At 46.0% G+C, this 20,437-nt stretch overlaps 1 protein-coding gene across 10 annotated transcripts in view; it reads right to left on the bottom strand.

Annotated features, from left to right (window-relative positions):
- Window positions 1-9,244: 9,244 nt before the first annotated feature.
- Window positions 9,245-20,437, bottom strand: part of rfx2 (regulatory factor X, 2 (influences HLA class II expression)) — a 176,787-nt gene continuing 165,594 nt past the window's right edge. For 9 of the 10 annotated variants that reach the window (XM_069928415.1, XM_069928410.1, XM_069928409.1 and 6 more), the window contains 3 exons: window positions 17,663-17,816; window positions 15,973-16,015; window positions 9,245-14,941 (listed from right to left, as the gene is read on the bottom strand). In XM_069928415.1, the coding sequence (XP_069784516.1) occupies window positions 14,796-14,941; window positions 15,973-16,015; window positions 17,663-17,816 (343 nt within the window). In that variant the 3' untranslated portion in view covers window positions 9,245-14,795. Of the gene's footprint in view, window positions 14,942-15,972; window positions 16,016-17,662; window positions 17,817-20,437 lie in introns of those variants that run through there. The other variant, XM_069928414.1, reaches the window with a different exon arrangement.

Raw genomic sequence — 20,437 nt, forward strand, 5'->3', positions numbered from 1 at the left:
AACCTCAACATGTTGGATAACCACAGCCCTGCCTTGAACTACCTCAGGACATTGCCCACCTTAGAGGTGAATGCCAAGTGCAAACATCTGCTGTAAAGTTCTACTTTGCTGCCATTTGCTGAAAGAAGCATTATTTTTTATATTAAGTAGTCGCTCCTGTCGCCTGCAATTTTTAAATGTTTTAACTTTGCTTCCAATGTCCCTGAACAACTCCCAGCACTGCTATTTTCAACGTTGTCCTGGTGGGTTTTTTTTTTAATTAAACGTTGCAAAGTGTTTCCAGTTTTTCTTCCATCCTTGGCTTCCCCTGTATCACGTCCTGCTCTCTAGCCTCAAGAACAAGAGGTGAAAGGGTGAGTCACGTACCTTCATGAGCCTCCAGCATCATCCAGGATTTGAGAACGTAGGACAGGCCCTTCAGCCCACAATGTCGATGCCCACAATATGTCAAACTAAACAAAATCTTTTCTGCCCACACATGATCCATATCCATCCATTCCTTGATATTCACGTCTATCTAAAAGCCTCTTAAACACTGCTACAATGTCCATTTCCACCACGACCCTAGCAACCACTCCTGACACCTACCACTCTGTGTAAATCTTGCACATCTCTTTCAAATGCCTATTCTTTAGTGTTTGACACTTTTACCTTCTGATGCTCCAGATAAATGGCACATTTGTCCAATCTTTGCCCCCCCAACCCCCCAGCTCACTGGAAGGGACCTGGGAAAGTGGGGGCAGAAACACAATGCTCCTCCGCGGGGGGGGGGGGGGATCCTACCGCCTAGTCATCACACTGACGGCTCCATACCCTGGGGAGTGGAGACAGTGCACTTCCGCAGGGTCCTATTGCTTGGTCATAATGCCGACTGGCAGGTGATTCGAAGGCTGAAGGATGCACACGTGTCGCGGGATGCGGGCGACCAGCTTGTGGGAACTCTGGACTGGGATCCATGAGGGTGCCGATTGTGAACTGGGGTCCTGAAGGGGCTTCGGGCTCTGACAGCTCCCTGAAGTTCTGAGAGTTCAAATTGACCACTGGAACAGTCAAGAGGTCCGTGTGGCTGCAGAGGTTACAGGAGCACTGGAGGCAGATCCACGGGTACTCGACATCTCTGAAGGGACTCTCCAGCTTCTCTCTTTTTTGAATTTAGACATACAGCATGGTAAAAAGGCCCAATTTACACCTGATTAACTTACAACCCCAGTACATTTTGAACAGTGGGAGGAAACCGGAGCCCCCGGGGGAAACCCAGGCAGACACAAGGAGAACATACAAATTCCTTACAGACAGCGCAGGATTCGAACCCCGCTCCAGTCCCGATTGCAGGCGCTGTGAAGGTGTTGCAATAACTGCTACGCCAGCCGTGCCAGAAGAAGTCGTCATTCAGACCATCCACAGTGACCTCTGCACTGAGTGAATGGAGACCTTCCCTGTCCAGTTATTGGGAGAAGCCCACTTGGAGACTGGCTCCGGGCACTCGTGAGAACCCACATTATCAATGCCAGTGGCCCTCTTCCTCACTGAAACCACGCTGGATAGACCGATCCCACCCAGAGCCCTTTACAGGCCGCCCCTTTCCTTTTGCTCTGATCAGTCAAGGAGGTGGATGGTTGTTTGATAGTGTTCCGGCCTTTTGCTATTAAAAGCCTGATTGTTTCACCGCTCAACCTTTTGTGGTATTGATGGTTCATTAGACCTTGACCTTCTCAGTAAGTCCACTCTGGACACATGAATGCAGTCCTGGTTTCAGTACCTGAACTCAGCATTTGTAGTCAGGAAGACTGGAGTGATCTCACTGAGAAGGGCACGGTCACCTGGGCCCTCAGCATTTTCATTCAGGAAGCCTTGAATGGTTCAAGTGCAAGCCTGTCAATAAAATGTGCTCAGCTGACTGTGGCTAGGACAGCGTTGAAAGGTCCCTCCACCACTCACCCAATATTCCACAGAGTACTCAGCTGTGTAGAGGTGGGTGAAATTCTCACATTTAAACAACATCTAGTCATGAAGAGGAAAGGTTTGAAATGCCTTGTCTCAGGATGGGGAAATGTGTCCAAACCAGCTAGTTTCCAGATCTTCTGGCTGGTGCTAAAATGTGTGAGCCACTAGCCAGAGGTATGGGATGGACAAACACTGACACCGTGTGGCGACAGACTTGAATTGCAATCTTCTTCTGGTGACAGGACAAGGTGCAGGCAATACAACTGGTCTGACTAGAGAAACAGCGGTGATGTAACCAAAAGCCACCCGTCATAAAGTATAAATCTATATACGTGGGATCAGAAACTTGCCAGCAGGAGATGCACTGTTTGTCTCTTGGAGATTTCATTGCTTACATCAGTCCCAGACCTGGTCAGATACTCAAGAACTGCTCAGACCAATTGATGGAGGACTTCACGGGCCTCTTCAATACCTTACTGCAGCAGCCCATCATTCCTGCCGGGTTCGAGACAGCTATTATCATCTTGGTACCCAAGAGAGTGACACTAACAGGCCTCAATGACAACCGCCCTGTGGCATTGGCCTCCATCATTATAAAATGCTTCGAGCATCATGTGGTGGAACGCTTCAAAGCACACCTCCCAGAGATGCTGGACCCATATAAATTCACCTATAGAAGAAACTGTTTCACAGACAATGCTATGTCTCTTCACTCCATCCTGACCTACCTGGAGAACGATGCCTCATACACCAGGGTGCTCTTCAGTGACTTCATCTTGGTGTTCAACACAATCATTCCCCAGAAGCTGTCCTCTCTGGGACTCCTGGACTTCCTAGCGGAAAGACAACAATCTATCCAGGTCAGTATCAGAACGTCAAGCATCGTCACACTGAGCAATGGTGCACCTCAGGGCTGTGTGCTCACCCTGCTCCTGTTCATGCTACTGACCCACGACTGCACTGCCAGCTCCAACAGCGTCATCAAGCTTTCAGAGGACACAGCCGTAGTCAGCTTCCTCAGCTGTAACGATGAGTCACACTCTCGAGAAGAGGTGGAAAATCTCGTGAAATGGCGCAAGAGGAACAATCTGAGTCTCAACATTGGCAAGATGGAGGAGATAATTGTGGACTTCAAGAGGACCAGGAACGACCACCCTCCATTCCAGATTAACAGCTCTGTAGTGGAGAAAGTGGAGAGCACCGTGACCTATCATGGGCACCAACATCTCCTCACTTGTCAGGAAGGCACAACAGCAACTGCCCTGCCTGAGAAGACTGAGGCGGGCAAGGCTACCGGCCACCATTATGTCAACCTTCTTTTGGAGCTCTATCGAGAACGTCCTGGCCAGTGGCATCAGAGTGTGGTACAGTTGCTGCCGAAAAATGGATTGGAGGTCAATCCACATGGCTGGAAGAGTGGCAGAAAGGATCACTGGAGTCTCCCAACTACCCCCACTCCCCACCATCAACGTGATCGACCGGGATAGTTGTCTGAAGAGGGCAAGCAATATTGTTGAAAACCCCTTCCACCCTGCACACAGCATCTTTCAGCTGCACCCATCAGGGAAGAGATCCAGAAGTGTCAGAGCCAACACCACCAGGCTGAGAAACATGAACTATCAAAGGAACTCCCCACACTGACCATCCGAGGCTCTCATATTCATGAAACAACATTTATTTATTTATTGTGTATATGAATACTTGTCCAGCATATGTATTATTTGTCTGTATGTGTATTAAATCTGGTTGTGTGTCTGTGTCTTTTGTACTGAGAACTGGAGTACGCTGTTTCATTAGGTTGTACTTGTACAATCAGATGACAATAAACTTGACAGGAAGATGTTTTATACACCCAGAGTTCACTTTTAGCTGCTTCATCAATGGCCTTCATTCCATCAAAAGGTCAGAGTTCAAGCATCAGATGCTGGGGTGAAATCCAGTAGGAGTTTCTAAAATTAAGAGAGGCGTGGATTGGGGAGTCAGTCAAAATGTTTCTCCCAGGGTGAATGGCAAATACCCTGGGTTTAAGGTAAAGGGGAGGAACGTTTCAGGGAGATGTGAGGGACTAAATTTTTTTACGCAGCGGTGGGTGCCTCGAACAGGCTGCCAGGGGCGGTGGTGGAAACAAATATGAAAATAGCTTTGAAGAGGTGGAAAGATAGGGATCACATGTAGGCAGAGATTTCATTTAATTGGGCATCTCATTCAGTGCAGGAGTCATGGGCTGAAGGGCCTGTTTCTGTGCTGTTCTATATACCTTGTTGCAAGTGGGAATGTTCACTGATGTTCAGTTCCAGTCACAGTTTCTCAGCAACTGAAGCAGCCCGTGACAGACAATGTACGTCAGAGATGCAAATGGTAATGTTCATACCAGATCAAAATGCCAGGTAATAAATGACACCTTCAATCAGGAAATGTCTGGACCCTCCCCCCACACTTCACCTTCTAATCACCAACAAACCAGGCGTCTCCAATGAACAGGCATCTCACCTCCTCACGTCATCCCAACTGCTGCAGGCCAGGAATCAGGACATTCTCCACTAATCTGGATGCATTCCAGGACCATGAAGGTGCAGAGAGACACAATAGTTAGCAAAGACAAGGTGGGACAACGAGCCCATTTCAGTGCTGCACAAACTCAAACCAGGGGTAGTTGCAAGGAATAACAACTCCAAACTAAATGGGTGTTTATTGGAGATGAGGGAGTTTGCATTTCAAGGTCTTTTGTTTGGGTTAAGAATTGAATGTCATATGAATTACTCAGCTTTGGTTGGAAGGAGAGGGTGGATAAGATGGAATTTTATCCGTGGGATGAAGGAGGCGAAGGAAAGGCCTGGCAGGCTTACAACGCTGAGGGCCAGTGACAAGGGGAATGGTCATTTTCCCAGGGTAGGGAACTTAAAACAAGAGGACATAGGCTGAAGGTAAGAGAGGCAAGATTTCAAAGGTATCTGAGGGGCACTTTCACACAGGATGATGGAACGGGTCCCAGAGGGAGTTGCACCAGTCAGACAATTGTAATAGACATTTAGATTAGAACATAGTTTTGAGGGATTATGGGTGTTGTGCAGGTAAATTTGTTTGGTCGGGGACATTGTGAGGTTGTGCAGGGGGAATACCAGAGGCCCACCGACCCCCCAGCCAACCTCTCCACTCGTCCCCACCCCACCTACCCCAGCAGGTTCCAGCAACTCCATTAGCAGCAGCACCTCCTCCTTCTGGAGCAGGACACAGAACCGACAGAGCATCCAGCAGGCTCACTTTCAAAGGGAGTAGAAGGGAGTGGAGGGGAGAGGCACAGGCAGGTCAACTTGCTCGGTTAGAACATAATGCAATGCTTTTCATTCTTTTCAATCAGTGCTGGGAACCTTGTTGTTTGTTACATATGAATGAGGGATGAAAAAGTTGGAACTTGGGTTAGAACGATTGGTGGAGTTGTGGAATGTAGAGGGTTACCAAGCAATGCAGTAGAATATCAATAAGGGCAGGGAAATAGCAGACAGAGTTTAATCCAGACAAGTGTGAGGTGTTCCACTTTGAGAGGTTAAATACAAAGGGAATTTACACAGTTAATGGCCGGGCTCTGACAGCATTGATGTTGAGAGGGATGGAGGGGTTCAGGTCCACGCACGTAAATGGGGTGATGAAGGTGTATGATATGCTTACCTTCATTGGGCAGGACACAGAGTCCATTTCCCCCACATTCAGGGGCGTAAAACTAGAGGGCACAGTTTTAAGGTGAGAGGGGAGACATTTAAAGGGGTCCTGAGGGGCACCTTCTGAACATGGAGAGCGGTGGGTGGGTGTAACGAACTGCCAGAATAAGTGGGAGAAGCAGGGACAATTGCACCATTGAAAAGACATTTGGACAGGTCCGTGGGTGGGAAAGGTTTGGGATGAACACAGGCAGAGAGGATCAGTGCGGCAATGAAGGAGTTGGGGTGAAAGGCCTGTCCTGGTGTTGGATAACACTGTGGTAACCTTGTCCATTAGCCAGTACAGCACACCCACAAGGTGGAAGTTGTGGACAGTTTGGTTGGGGCTGCAGAGTGTGAGAGCTAGTGACTCTGACAGCATGTTCTTCCACAAGGACGGTGTGGGGGGGGGGGGGGGGGCAGAGACAAGGCAAGTGGTGAGAAACATATTCCCCAGCCTCGCTCAGAAATGTCTGAGACCAAGAGGGGGCAGAGATTGTCAGTATGCACTGACAATAAATTTGAACATTGACTTTAAATGTAAGTGGCTGCTCATGAGGACAGAGTAATAGTGAAGTTGTTCTCTTTGAGGGTGATGGGTTTGTTGTCGTCAGATAGCGTCCTCTTTACTGTTTCACGCCCTTACAGCGCCAGTGATTTGGACAGGGGTTTGAATCCCGCACTGTCTGTAAGGAGTTTGTACGTTCTCCCTGTGACTGGATGGGTTTTCCCCAGGAGCTCTGGATTAATCCCACTGTTCAAAACGTTGAAGTAGTAAGTCAACTGGGTGTAAATGGGCAGCATGGGCTTGTGGGCCGTAAGGGCCAGTTACCATGCTGTATGTCTAAAGTTTTTAAAAAATGATTTAAAATTGGTTTTAAATTTGTTGCAGACAGTGAGAATGCTGAACGACCAAAGGAACTGCTCACACTAACCATCGGAGACTCATATTTAAAAAACAGTATCTCAGGCCCTAAACGTCAGCAATATATCTTTGTCTGCTAAGGACACTGTAAGACTGGCTGAGTTCCTCCGTGTGATTTTATTTGCTCCAGGTTGCCTATACTTCTCTCTTCTTCCAAACCAGATCCCCAACATCCCTTGAAAGCCAAGGTTCCCTCTGCCTGTTTACTTTGCCTTTAATCCTAACAGGAACATACAAAAATGTCACCTTTGAAGGTCCTCCACTTACCTCGCACATCTTTGCTTGAAAACTTTCCTCAAAATTGGCCATTCTCCAGTTTAGAGCCTCAACCCGAGGACCAGACCTATCCTTCTCCATAATTAACTTGAAACTAATGGCATTATGATCACCAGACCCAAAATGTTCCCCTACACTTGCTTCTGTCACCTATCCTACCTCGTACCTTAATAGGAGATCCAGTATTGCACTCTCTCAAGTTGCTTCCCCTATATATTTAGAAAACTTTCCTGAACACGTTTAACAAACTCCAAGCCATTCAGCCCTTTTACAGTAGGGGAATATGTGGAAAGTTAAAATCTCCGACTATCACAACTTAGTTTCCTGAACTGTTTGTTCTCTCTCTACAGATTTGCTCCTCCAATTCTTGTTGACTATTGGGCGGTCTATAATACAACCCCATGGGTGTGGTCATACCTTTCCCAGTCCTCAGCTCCATCCATAAGGCCTCAGTAGAATAGTCCTCTGGGCTGTCCTGCCTGAACACAGCTTTGGTATTTTCCCTGACAAGCAATGGCACTCCTGCCCATTTCAACACCACCTCCCCCACCCCACCCTGTTCTATCATGTCCCAAACAACAGAAGCCTGGAACATTGAGCTGCCAGTTCTGCCTCTCCTGCCACCAAGTTTCACTGATGGCTACAATGTCTTGTGCCAATCCACACTCTAAGCTCGTCTGCCTTTCCTACAATACTTCTTGCAATGAAATAGATGCATCTGAGAAAATTACCATCATGTACAACCCTTTGACTTCTGACAGGCAATCTTTTACCCCCTACACTCCCCTATCTGTGGTTCCCATCCCCCCCTCCAGCAGTGCTAGCAAACCTTCCCGCAAGGATATTAGTCCCCCTCCAGTTCAGTTGCGAACTGTCCCATTGGAACAGGTTCCACCTTCCCTGGAAGAGAGCCCAGAGATCCAGAAACCTGAAGCATCATCATTCTGCCTGTACATGTAGCTTCCCGACACAAGTGCTGACACCATCTTCTCATGGCTTATGACATTACTGAGAATTATCATCTGAATAGAGTGAGTCTTGTCACATTGCAACCCTCTTGGTGATACCAGCGGCCGAGGTCAGAAGGAAAAAGGAATATTGAGTGACTTTATTCAGCAGGATGCAAGGTGCTGAGGGCCAGACAGAGGAGGGAGATGTGCGGCTCCTTGACCTTGCACTGGGGACCATTGGAATGATTCAGATTGAGGGAGTGAAGGATGTCTGAAAACTCAGGGTCACAGAAGTTTTGCAAAGCAAATAGGGTATGGGAGCTGCTTGGCACAACACAGACAGAAGAACCCTTGCCACTGTACTAATTATGCCAAATCCACTGAAATGTGACAAATAAACAGCTCCATACTGGGTGATCCAGTTGCACCCAGCCCAGAAACACTGAAGCTTGGTCTCACTGAGGAGCAATGGCTTCAATTAACAAACAGGAAATAGGAACAGAAGGCCATTCAGCCCTTTAAGCCTGCCCCACCAATCAATACAATCTTGCAACCTCAGTCCCCTACTCGCTTTCTCAGATGAAACCCACGCATACATGGGGAGAACATAAAACTCCTTACAGAAAGTGCTGGATTCAAACCGGAGTTGCTGACGCTGCAATAGTCTTGCACTAACCCCTATGCCAACTGTGCCATCCCATATGCAGCCTGGGGTGGCAGTGACGCTGGAGATGCTTATCCTGGCAAGTGGAGAATATTCAAACACACGTGCCTGGTAGATGGCGGAAAGTCCTTGGGATACCAATGAAAACTGAGTTGCTAACCTTCTCTTGTATGTGATGGGCTACTGAATTTCTGATGGTGATGGTCTACATGTTTGGGTGTAGGGATTCTGAGAAATCACCACCACTTAATACTTCACCTGGATCACCCACAGATCAGACCAGCAGTAAGGTGGGGAGGGGGCATTGCCCAAGGTCTGCTACAGGCAGGGACCACAAAGATGGGAGGGTGGATAGTACGGAGGGATAATGGGTGGGGAAGATTTCCATCAGAGCAAGCCAGCAGCAGGATAGAGCAACAGAGGGGTGTTAAGCTGAGGAGCTGTAAGGGGTAGAGGTGTGGATCTGGATGGAGAATCATTCCACAGGTTGGGGAACCAACAGAAGAGGGGAGCTGGTCTGGAAGGAGATTGGGCAGAGGGGTGAGTGGTCAGTAGAATGTGTACAAGAGAGATTGACAAAGCAGAATGTGGCACAACTCTCTGAAGCTGATAGATAATTCAGCATGTTTTTATTCATAAATTCAGAGTTTTTAGGTGGTAAATTTTCCAGATGAAGGTTGCAATGTGGAACAATCTTTGAAAGAGATACTTTATGAACGGTGATCCAGATGAAGTATGCATGAAACTTTAGGAAAGCTTTAAACTATTAATAATCAGAGTGCACAAAATGTTAATGAATTTGTTTTTACATCAATTTATACACATATTACAGAAAACCCAAACAATTGCATCCTGACTAACCAAGGTCACTTGGTATGTTAAACTACACTTTCTGAAATCAGTAAATAATACAGATAATGCAAACCACCGATTCTATACATCTTAAAATGATCCCAGTCCCACAGAGACAAGAAGTGAACAGGAGGGGGAGGGGTATTAGACAGAGTGAGAGACCCCAATGATCAGTTGACCATATGCAGGCTTTCTTGCCTTGATAATTCCATAACACAATCACCAGCTGTTGTCCAAGGCAGGAAAGCAGTCAGATGTGCAATTACCCTGCGTGTGTAAGGCTTCAGGTTCATAAACACACAGCAGTATGTTAAATGACCAAAGATTATCCAAGAGCATTTTCCAACAGTTTTAGCATTAAATAATAACACTGAACTTCTTTAAGCAAAATATATTACAACTTAAGGAGAGAAGGCAGCAAACCCGAGAAGCATCTGCAGATTAGGAAGCTTCGTAGAGAAAAAGAATCCCAGTTCAGGCCACTTCAGAGGAAGAGATTTGAGGAGTTGCTCATCTGAGCCATTGATGGTATTTTCTCACCACTCACACTGCTCAGTACTTCGGTTTTCAAATTTTAGTAAGGAAATTGTACCAGGTAGATTGTACAAGGCTTGGGAAGGTGCAAACCATTTTGCTTAAAAATCAAGATGGAAAATTGCAGCCGGATAAAAATGTGTTAGAAAAAAAGCAATGGTGCAAGTGCGTCTTCACAATATAGCATCAAATAACAGTGCGAACAGAGCTGCAGGGGAAGCGACAGTGCGAACAGAGCTGCAGGGGGAGCGACAGTGCGAACAGAGCTGCAGGGGGAGCGACAGTGCGAACAGAGCTGCAGGGGGAGCGACAGTGCGAACAGAGCTGCAGGGGGAGCGACAGTGCGAACAGAGCTGCAGGGGGAGCGACAGTGCGAACAGAGCTGCAGGGGGAGCGACAGTGCGAACAGAGCTGCAGGGGGAGCGACAGTGCGAACAGAGCTGCAGGGGGAGCGACAGTGCGAACAGAGCTGCAGGGGGAGCGACTGTGCGAACAGAGCTGCAGGGGGAGCGACAGTGCGAACTGAGCTGCAGGGGGAGCGACAGTGCGAACTGAGCTGCAGGGGGAGCGACAGTGCGAACAGAGCTGCAGGGGGAGCGACAGTGCGAACAGAGCTGCAGGGGGAGCGACAGTGCGAACAGAGCTGCAGGGGGAGCGACAGTGCGAACAGAGCTGCAGGGGGAGCGACAGTGCGAACAGAGCTGCAGGGGGAGCGACAGTGCGAACAGAGCTGCAGGGGGAGCGACAGTGCGAACAGAGCTGCAGGGGGAGCGACAGTGCGAACAGAGCTGCAGGGGGGAGTGAGTGCGAACAGAGCTGCAGGGGAAGTGACAGTGCGAACGGAGCTGTAGGGGGAGCGACAGTGCGAACGGAGCTGCAGGGGGAGCGGCAGTGCGAACCGAGCTGCAGGGGGAGCGACAGTGCGAACAGAGCTGCAGGGGGAGCGACAGTGCGAACAGAGCTGCAGGGGGTGAGTGAGTGCGAACAGAGCTGCAGGGGGTGAGTGAGTGCGAACAGAGCTGCAGGGGGTGAGTGAGTGCGAACAGAGCTGCAGGGGGTGAGTGAGTGCGAACAGAGCTGCAGGGGGAGTTACAGTGCGAACAGAGCTGCAGGGGGAGTTACAGTGCGAACAGAGCTGTAGGGGGAGTTACAGTGTGAACAGAGCTGCAGGGGGAGTTACAGTGTGAACAGAGCTGTAGGGGGAGTTACAGTGTGAACAGAGCTGTAGGGGGAGTTACAGTGTGAACAGAGCTGCAGGGGGAGTTACAGTGTGAACAGAGCTGCAGGGGGAGTTACAGTGTGAACAGAGCTGCAGGGGGAGTTACAGTGTGAACAGAGCTGCAGGGGGAGTTACAGTGTGAACAGAGCTGCAGGGGGAGTTACAGTGTGAACAGAGCTGCAGGGGGAGTTACAGTGTGAACAGAGCTGCAGGGGGAGTTACAGTGTGAACAGAGCTGTAGAGGGGGCATTAGAGCTCACACTATCATCAAAGCAGCAAGTTTGAGTCATGCAACACACAGCAAACAAAACCATCCTTGAGATGCCAGCAAATGTCTAAGCCCCAGGCAAAGGGGCAGTGTGCGGGAAGGGCTGATCTGTTCAAACACAAGGGCACCTTTACACACAAGACCCCTTTGCAGGTCCGTCTTCTCACACAGAGGTCATCTGAGCTGGGCATCTAGCACAGATTGTCAGATAAATAGAAGTTTGTTGGATTACATGCGAGGAGATGTGGAATTAAAAAAGGGCTCACTAGAATTGGCATACCATCAGTGTTACCTTACAGAATGGTGCCATGGAACGGGGAGGGTAATGGTTTTCAATGCCTGACTCCCATTCAACCAGAATCGCAAAGAACACCACCAGCACACTGAGAGAAACCAGCTTGAAATTCAACTGTTTCCACACTGATAACTGTTGGCACATTGATCTCTACACACTGATCACAGATGGTATGCTGATCAGTTTCTAGTGATCTGTTTTCACTGTTTACCTGATCACTATTTGTGCACTGTTCACCATTTGTACACTGTTCATTGTACACTGATCACTGCACTGTTCAGTTTGCACACTGATCACTGTTTGCACACTGCTTATTCACTGTTCAGTGTTTACACACTGATCACCGATGTTAACCCCTTTGCCAAATGGTTTTGATCATTGCAGGTTTGTGGATGGCATGGAGTAAAACTCTGTCTGAGAGCTATTTCCATCACCACAGGCAAGTAAAAATGCTGAAAATTTGAACCTGTTTAACGAGCATTTAGATTTTACAAAATAATACACCTGAAAAGATTTTAACAACAGCATATTTTCCAAACAGTATTAAAAAAATATCTGGAGATAATTTCCATAGAAAATGACATGAAATGCTTTAGTAGGAGAGAATCAATGAAAAACACTTGAAATTTATTTTTTAATCCAATAAAACGGTTGGGCTAAAATTCACAAGAAATTAGTTCAGATAATTAAGCATCAACAGTGCACATGTTCAAACCTGTATAAGCCTCAATCATTTTGATAATTACTCACCTAAATATATTAATTGCGCTGACCTCCAGTAATATTCAGAGTTAACGTAAAATCTTTTGAGGCTTGGTGATGTGTTGACGTTTAATTTTAAGTACTTTGGGAAAAAAAAATTTATTAGCTGCATTTAGTCAGTCAGATAAATGAGGTTCCTAAGCTGAACCTCCATCAGCTCCCAGCTCACTGGTAGGAACCTCATCACTAAGTTGAGAGCAGGATAAGAACAGTGGAGAGTTGATGAGAGCTGAAGAATTCTGTGATGAGGCTGTCATGATTCTGGTTTAAGTGCCCTGGTGCCCGAGGGAGTAACAACCTCTGCTAGCAGTGACAGGCTTCAAAATCAGGTGCGATGATCCAATCATAACACAAGTGTAGTCATTTCAAAGCATTAAACTGTGTTGGATTCTCTGTGAGTGACATGATTTCAATATAAAGACACAAATCTGTGGTGCACCAACACCTCTCCTATTGTCCGTGCAGCAGACAATTGCTCCAGAGCACTTCCTCTCTTAAACTCACTGGTGAGATGGTAATAGTTACAATTAAGGTGAGCCCAAAATACATGTGTGACGACAAGATCAATCCAGCACCCTTACTCCAAGGGAATGGATGTGCAGGACGTGCAGCTACAGCCCTGGAGACTGCTTGTCACACTTGTACCACGTGAGTGCTCCACAGCAGGAGGTATAGGAACCTCTGAACTCACCCTCTTTCAAAAGTACAATTGCTCAGGAAATGGGAACGTGCAAAGGTCAGGAATACATAAACTGCATTGCTTGATTGCAAAGCTTGTTTATTGACATGTTCTAAGGTTGTGCTGTTTGTAAATCAGTTTCTGCCTGGTAATACTGAATCAATCACTATTCAACAAAACCGGCAGAGAGGCGAACTTGGCTTGAAGTTCCAGGAAAAACCACACAAGAATTAGTTCCCTTCCATCACACAATTGTTAGTGACCAAAATTCCACAACACAACTTCCCTGTTTAAGAACGCATAAGGCTGCAGAACCAGAACGTGCTTTGGTTTCACCTGTAATTTTCCTTCTATTCAAAAGTAGTGTAACTTTTTTTTTAAAAAGAACTGCAATTCCAGACCTAAAACTGGAAGGGCGAGTGGACAAGGAACTTAACTGAGATTAATATGTACATTTAGTAATTGCAGTTGTAAGGAAAATGTTTGATGTCACTGAACCATCAGTAGCAAAAATAGGTATAAATGACAGATATTAAAAGTTAGTTCACAGTGTCTGGGTCTCTGCCCAGTGCAGGCACATTTCATCCATTATCCCAGTAATTCCCCTAAGGCACAGTTAGATGCATGTACTGGGTTCCCTGATGTACAACATCCCCCATGAGAAGGACATAATTACCTCATCGCTAGCTTGGTGGGCAGCTAGGTTCATCTTTAAATGGATAAAATCATGATTTGATAAGGCAATTATCAATCAGTACATAAATGCAAGTTGAAGAATGCTTGGCCAGGGAGGCTTCCACAGCAAGTCCCACAGAACCAATCCAATGTTGGCAGGTTTGCTCATAGCTACTAGGTTACTCATTCATTGCTATGCAGCGATGGCTGTCATTACAGACATGTCCATGATTCCCTTTAGTTGGTCCCCAAGCTGAAGGAAATGCAGTGCAAGAAAGGTAAGATTTCACTTTCCTCTTGAAAATTCTCCACTCACACTCTCCGAGGAATGGGTAGTAGGGCCTATGCAGAAGCCTCATTCTTCCCAGTCAACCGCCACAGCCCCGAAACAGCTCCTCGCTCATGAAGAGTTAAATGAAGACGTGATGATAGGCATTGAAACCCACAGACCCCCCCCTCTCCAGAGGGACTTCCACCAACCTCCTGAGTGAGTGAGTCGCCAGGCGGTGGGAGAATTACAAAAGCAATTATAAAATTAAAAAGTTTCTTCCATTTGTAAAAATAGAGCATTGAATTAATTTCCTGCCATTTCAAATCCGTAGCCAGGTAAAACCTAAGCTGCCTTTGTCTTGAGGATACATATTTAACACCAGTGACACGTTTATTCCCAGTGGTTCTGCAGTGAGTTTATCGATAATGAGTAAAGCAGCACTATAAACCAGGACCCTAAACCATTTTCATCTCAGCATTGAAACATTCATTGCAAAATAGTAAGCCTAACATCTGTACTAAGCAGCTACAGCTATTTAATCCCAGAGGACTCTGCTTCCTGTGGCCCATGCTGGGTTGCCCCTGACCCCACAATGCATCAGAGATACAGTGACTCTTATGGTTGCAGCTGTCTGTATCAAGCACTGGCCTAATGTGCACCTTCCGCAATTAGTTTCTGTGATCTTAAGTAGGCCTCAGCCAAAGCTTGGAGAATAGCCTATTCTTCTGAGCCAGACACTGGGTCGATGTGGGTACTTTGCTGAAGGTTTGGATTTTTTCACTCTGATTATATTGAATTCATTAGTTCCTGGTGAGAGGAGACGTCGAGCTCTTGAAGGGAATGATTGAGGTCCACGCGCTCCCGTTTGATAGGAGGCTCACTCGCTCCTCTCAAATCTGCATCCACCTCGCTCTCCATCCCACTCCCGTCATCTGTTCAAAAATTCATTGAAGACAGTCACCACATGCCATAAATTGGACAATGAAAATGCAAGATAGGAACAATGTGAAAGTCTTCAGTGACTGTAGCGCAAAACACAAAAGTGCTGGAGAAACTCAGCAGGACTCGCAGCATCCATAGGAAGGAAAGATATAGAACCAACATTTCGGACCTGAGCCCTTCATCAAAGTATGAGCAAAAGCAGGCAAGTGCCCGAGTTATAAGGTGCGGGGAGGAGAGGAGAGAAGGGAGGAAGTGAAGTGTTGGGAGTAGATGACCCTTGCAGATTCACAAGTAATTCATTTCAGTGCCATCTCCTGCATCTGGTGCGCTTATTGTGGCTTCCTTTACACTGGAGAGACTGAGCGCAGACTGGGAGAGTACTTCATTGAGCAATTTTACTCTGTTGCAGTGATAGAGTCTTCCCAGTGGCCAACCCTGTTAATTCCACACCATTCCTACGCTGACATGTCTATCCATGGTCTCATGGATTGCCAAATCGAGGCTACCCACAAATTGCAGGAACACCTAATATTCCATCTGGACACTCTCCAACCAACACCATTTGTATTGACTTCTCCAGTTTCCACTAACCCCTCCACCAATTCTCTCTTTTCCTATCCCTCTGCCTCCATTTCTCCAGCTCCATGTCCCCTTCCCTTGCCTCTCCATTCAGAGAGCTAACCCTTCCCCCTATCACTTTCCCCTTCTACCCTCCCACCCATATCCACCTATGACCTCTTACCTGTTAACCTGTGCTCCTCCTCCAGTCCCTTCCTCACCTTTTTATTCAGGCACCTGCCTTTTGCTCATACTTGATGAAGGGCTCAGGCCCGAAACGTTGCTGACCCTTTACTTCCTCTGGATGCTGCGTGACCTGCTGAGTTTCTCCAGCATGTTTGTGCTTTGGAGTGCTAACAATTAGATTTATAGCACTGTGAATCGGCAGACTTAAAGCTTGGAGGAACCCCGCGCCTCCCCCCCCCCCGCCAACCAAGGCCGCCCATATTCAGAAAATTCTTACCTTTCTCCAGGTGTAGAGGCGACAAGGAGCTCAAATCACCAAACTAGAAGAAGCAGAACCAATATTAAAATGCTTGCACCCCTCTCCAAACAGATTTAGTGTGGAGAGGACTTTATGTTTCTATTATTCTAATCAAACTGACCAAATGTCATGCAATGTCAGCATTATCTGCAAACTCAGGCGTTGACAGGGCAGATTTTAGTGATACAGTTAGCATAGCGGTTGGCACAATGTTATTACAGCACTAGCAACAGGTTCAAATCCGGCACTGTCTGTTTGTATGTGTTCCCCGTGCTTGCATGGGTGTTCTCTGGGTACTCTGGTTTCCTTCCACCCTTCAAGACTTACAGGGCAAGTTATTTTAATCCCCAGGGTGGAAATGTCAAATATTAGAGGGCTTAAGTAAGAGAAAATCTAAATAGATATGCATGGTAAATATTTCACACAGAAGTGGTGGGTGCCTGGAACTGCCTGCCAGGAATAGTGGTAGAAGTATATATGATAGCAGTTTGAGAGGCAGGTAAATAGACACATAAACAGGCGGGAAATAAAAGGATAGGGATCTCGTTGCAGCTATTGTGTGGCGTCAGCATGGTTGGCTGTTCCTGAGCCGTACCTTCAATCCTTATTTTCCATCCCCCAGCCATCGAATTCCTTCATGATTTTAACATACTTGCCCAATACCTAACAAGTCCCTCCAGCTACACCTGGGTTCTTGTTAAAAATTTCTCTTGCTTGTGATCTGTTCCATTCCCCACCTTGGTCTCTGCACAGCTGTGGAACAATACTCATGTACGATGTAAACATTAAGTAGATATTTCTTCATAAATATCACCCAAATAAAACAGAAAAGGTTTACAAAAACCATTCTATGCTGTTCTTCAGTGAAGTGAAAGTTCTTGGGAGGGGACAGAAAATATGTACCAGAATGATAGGCAAAGGTTGAGCAGTCTGGGGGCTTTATTCTTTGGAGAGCAGCAAAATGAGGGGTGATCTCAGAGAGGTGTACAAAATCATGGGAGGAATAGATTAGGGAAATGCGGAGTATTTTGCCCAGAGCAGGAGAATTGGTAACCAGAGGACAAATTTTTGGAGAAGGGGAAGAGATGTAACAGGAATCTGAAGGGGAACTATTTACACAGAGGGTGCTGGGTGTATGGAATGGGCTGCCAAGTAGGTGATTGAGGCAGGTACTAGTGCAATGTTGATTCTAGGGCTTTCATATTTATGTTCTTGATAAGCATGAGGGTGAATGGTTACTAGGTCAGAGTCGAGGACACAATTAGATCAGTCACAATATGACTGAGTGGTGGAGCATGCTGAGTGGCCTCTTCCCGCCCCTCATTCATATGGCTTACTTGCCTTCTGGCTCCCGGTGGAGCAAACGCAGCAGCCTGTCCCTCCTCCTCATTTTCCTGTAGCCCTGCAATTCATTCCCTTTTTCACATACCCGCTAACTTCCTTCACCATTTTCCTGTACCTGGGTTTACTGAAGAGAATTAGTCTACTTGCATATCTTTGGGATGTGGGGGGGGGGGAACAGGATTAACCAGGGGAAACCCACACGGTCACAGGGAGAATTGGCAGACCCCTCAGACAACGCCTGAGGTTGGGATTGCACCAAGTGCCCTGGAGCTGTGAGGCAGTGGTCCTAAATGCTGCTTTTACCATTCTAGGGTTGTTTACATACCTCGCCCATCACAGCAATAGGGGTCTCGCCAGTTGCCAGGGCCACTCGATGCTCGACCAGGTAAAACATGTACTCATCATAAAGCAGCCGAATCAAATGGAAGGACCCAAAGCTGGCAGCACTGCGCAGGGTCAGGTCACGTATGACCATCGAACTGAAACAGATATATGATAGGACAATTCAAAGCAGGCTTTAAACATGCACATCCCCACTTGCCCTGCACCTTGCCCCAGTTTTCCTACTGTCCTCCTTCTCATCTTGGTCTCCCCGATCCTGCCCTGAAGTGATTTCATTTGAAATAACCTTCGTAAGTAACTAACATCCATGTTCCCTTTATTATCTTTTGCTCAGCGCTCTCCCTCTTCCTCAAGAGTCCTCAATCACGTATGTACTCATCGCATTTTCCAGCACAACCCACAGTCTCCAGTACTTTGATGAATGTGAGACTCGTCTACATATTACATACACTATGACAGGTTCTGCCTTCACCAACCCTCCAGTTTAACTGCTTCAGGGAGTGAAAAAAATCTCCCTCAGATCTCCTCTAAATCTTCAACCCTTCCTGTTCAATCTCTATCCTCTGCTATTAGAAACTGAGAAAAAGCCTACTACTTACTCAAGTTCAAATTTTATTTATCATCTGATTATAACAGAACAACCCAACCAAACAGTGTTCTCCGGACAACAATGTAAAACAGTGTGAACACCCATAAAGACATAATACACATACAAATGCCACATACACGTGGAACCTATAGACATGTCTTATATACATATATCACAACTAAATATTATTTATAAATAGTAGGGTCACAGGGAGTTGTTTTAGCAGTCATTCAGCAGTCTCCTTGCCCGTGGGAAGAGGTTGTTCCTCAGACTGGTGGATCTGGCTCGAATACTTGTGTCTTTCTTTCCTGATGAGAGTAGCTGGAAGATGCTGTGTGTATGACGGTAGCAGTCCTGATAGGTTGTAGGCTTACAGAATGTTTAAGTTTTATAGGGGAACACTGCAAGGATGCCCTTTAAGACCTTTGCTTTTTGATATAGCTCTGGAACCTCTAGCTGTGGTTCACTGACAGTGTAGAGAATTTAAAGGAATAACTAGAAGAGGAGTTGAACGTAAAGTATCTCTTTATGCAGATGATCAATTGCTCCATTTCAAATCCTGAAGCTTCTGTACCAAATCTATTAACTTTTTTTTTACCCAATTTAGCCAGTTTTTGGGTTACAAATTAAATTTGCATGACAATGAACTTTTACCCCTAAAAGGATCTTTTACAAGGTATCCTAATTTTCCATTTAAAATAGGAAAAGGCCAATTCCAATATTTAGAAATTGCAATAAGTTATAAAACTGTATTGAAAGAGAAATGTTTGGTATTACTTAATCAGATTAAAGTACTATTATCGGGCAGTCACCATTAAATATTATAATGATAGGACGTATCAATTCAATTAAAATGAACATTTCTATACTTTTTTCAAGCCTTACCAATTTTCCTTCCTAAATCCTTCTTTACCTCAATAGATTCGGCTATTTCTTCATACATATGGCAGGGAAAACAACCACATATAAATAAAGCCCATCTTCAAAAGACTAAAGAAATGGAGGAATTATCACTTCCAAATTTTTGATTTTATTATTGAGCAATTCATATACGTAATCTACTTTTATTATTACATTTTGATAAATTAGTGAATCGCCCTTCTTGGGTAAAAATGGAACTGAAGTTTTCTAAAAAAAAAATCATCTATGTTGGCAATTTTAGGTTCCTTTTTAACCCTTTTCCTTTTCTAAATTGACACATAATCCAATAATGAGAAATAGGCTGAGAATATGGGCTCAATTTAGAAATTTTGTTTGGTTATAATAGTTTTTCTTTTGCTCGTCCCAAGCTGTACTCACGCCCACTGCCTCCTTTGAACAACTGTCAGCTAAATTTAATCTTTGTAATACATTTTCGATATTTACAAGTTAGGCATTTTGTTCAGTGCAAACTTTGATTTTCCTCAAATCTCAAATTCTAATATTCTTGATTTATTCCTTAATTTACAGGTTGTTCATGGTGGATTAATATCGCACATTTATAAAGATTTATTGGATTTAAAATTGGGATTAAGAGGATTGGGAATGAGATTTGAACAGAACGTTTACAGATGATGATTGGTTCTCTACTCTCAGCTTGATTAACGATTCTTCATTTTACGCAAAGCATTGTTTATTACAATTTAAGGAGGTCTTTCTTTGGCTTGGCTTCGCGGACGAAGATTTATGGAGGGGGTAAAAAGTCCACGTCAGCTGCAGGCTCGTTTGTGGCTGACCAGTCCGATGCGGGACAGGCAGACACGATTGCAGCGGTTGCAAGGGAAAATTGGTTGGTTGGGGTTGGGTGTTGGGTTTTTCCTCCTTTGCCTTTTGTCAGTGAGGTGGGCTCTGCGGTCTTCTTCAAAGGAGGCTGCTGCCCGCCAAACTGTGAGGCGCCAAGATGCACGGTTTGAGGCGTTATCAGCCCACTGGCGGTGGTCAATGTGGCAGGCACCAAGAGATTTCTTTAGGCAGTCCTTGTACCTTTTCTTTGGTGCACCTCTGTCACGGTGGCCAGTGGAGAGCTCGCCATATAATACGATCTTGGGAAGGCGATGGTCCTCCATTCTGGAGACGTGACCCATCCAGCGCAGCTGGATCTTCAGCAGCGTGGACTCGATGCTGTCGACCTCTGCCATCTCGAGTACCTCGACGTTAGGGGTGTGAGCGCTCCAATGGATGTTGAGGATG

Source organism: Narcine bancroftii, chromosome 3 (genome assembly GCF_036971445.1).
Source record: "Narcine bancroftii isolate sNarBan1 chromosome 3, sNarBan1.hap1, whole genome shotgun sequence".
In the NCBI taxonomy this organism is placed as follows: Eukaryota; Metazoa; Chordata; class Chondrichthyes; order Torpediniformes; family Narcinidae; genus Narcine; species Narcine bancroftii.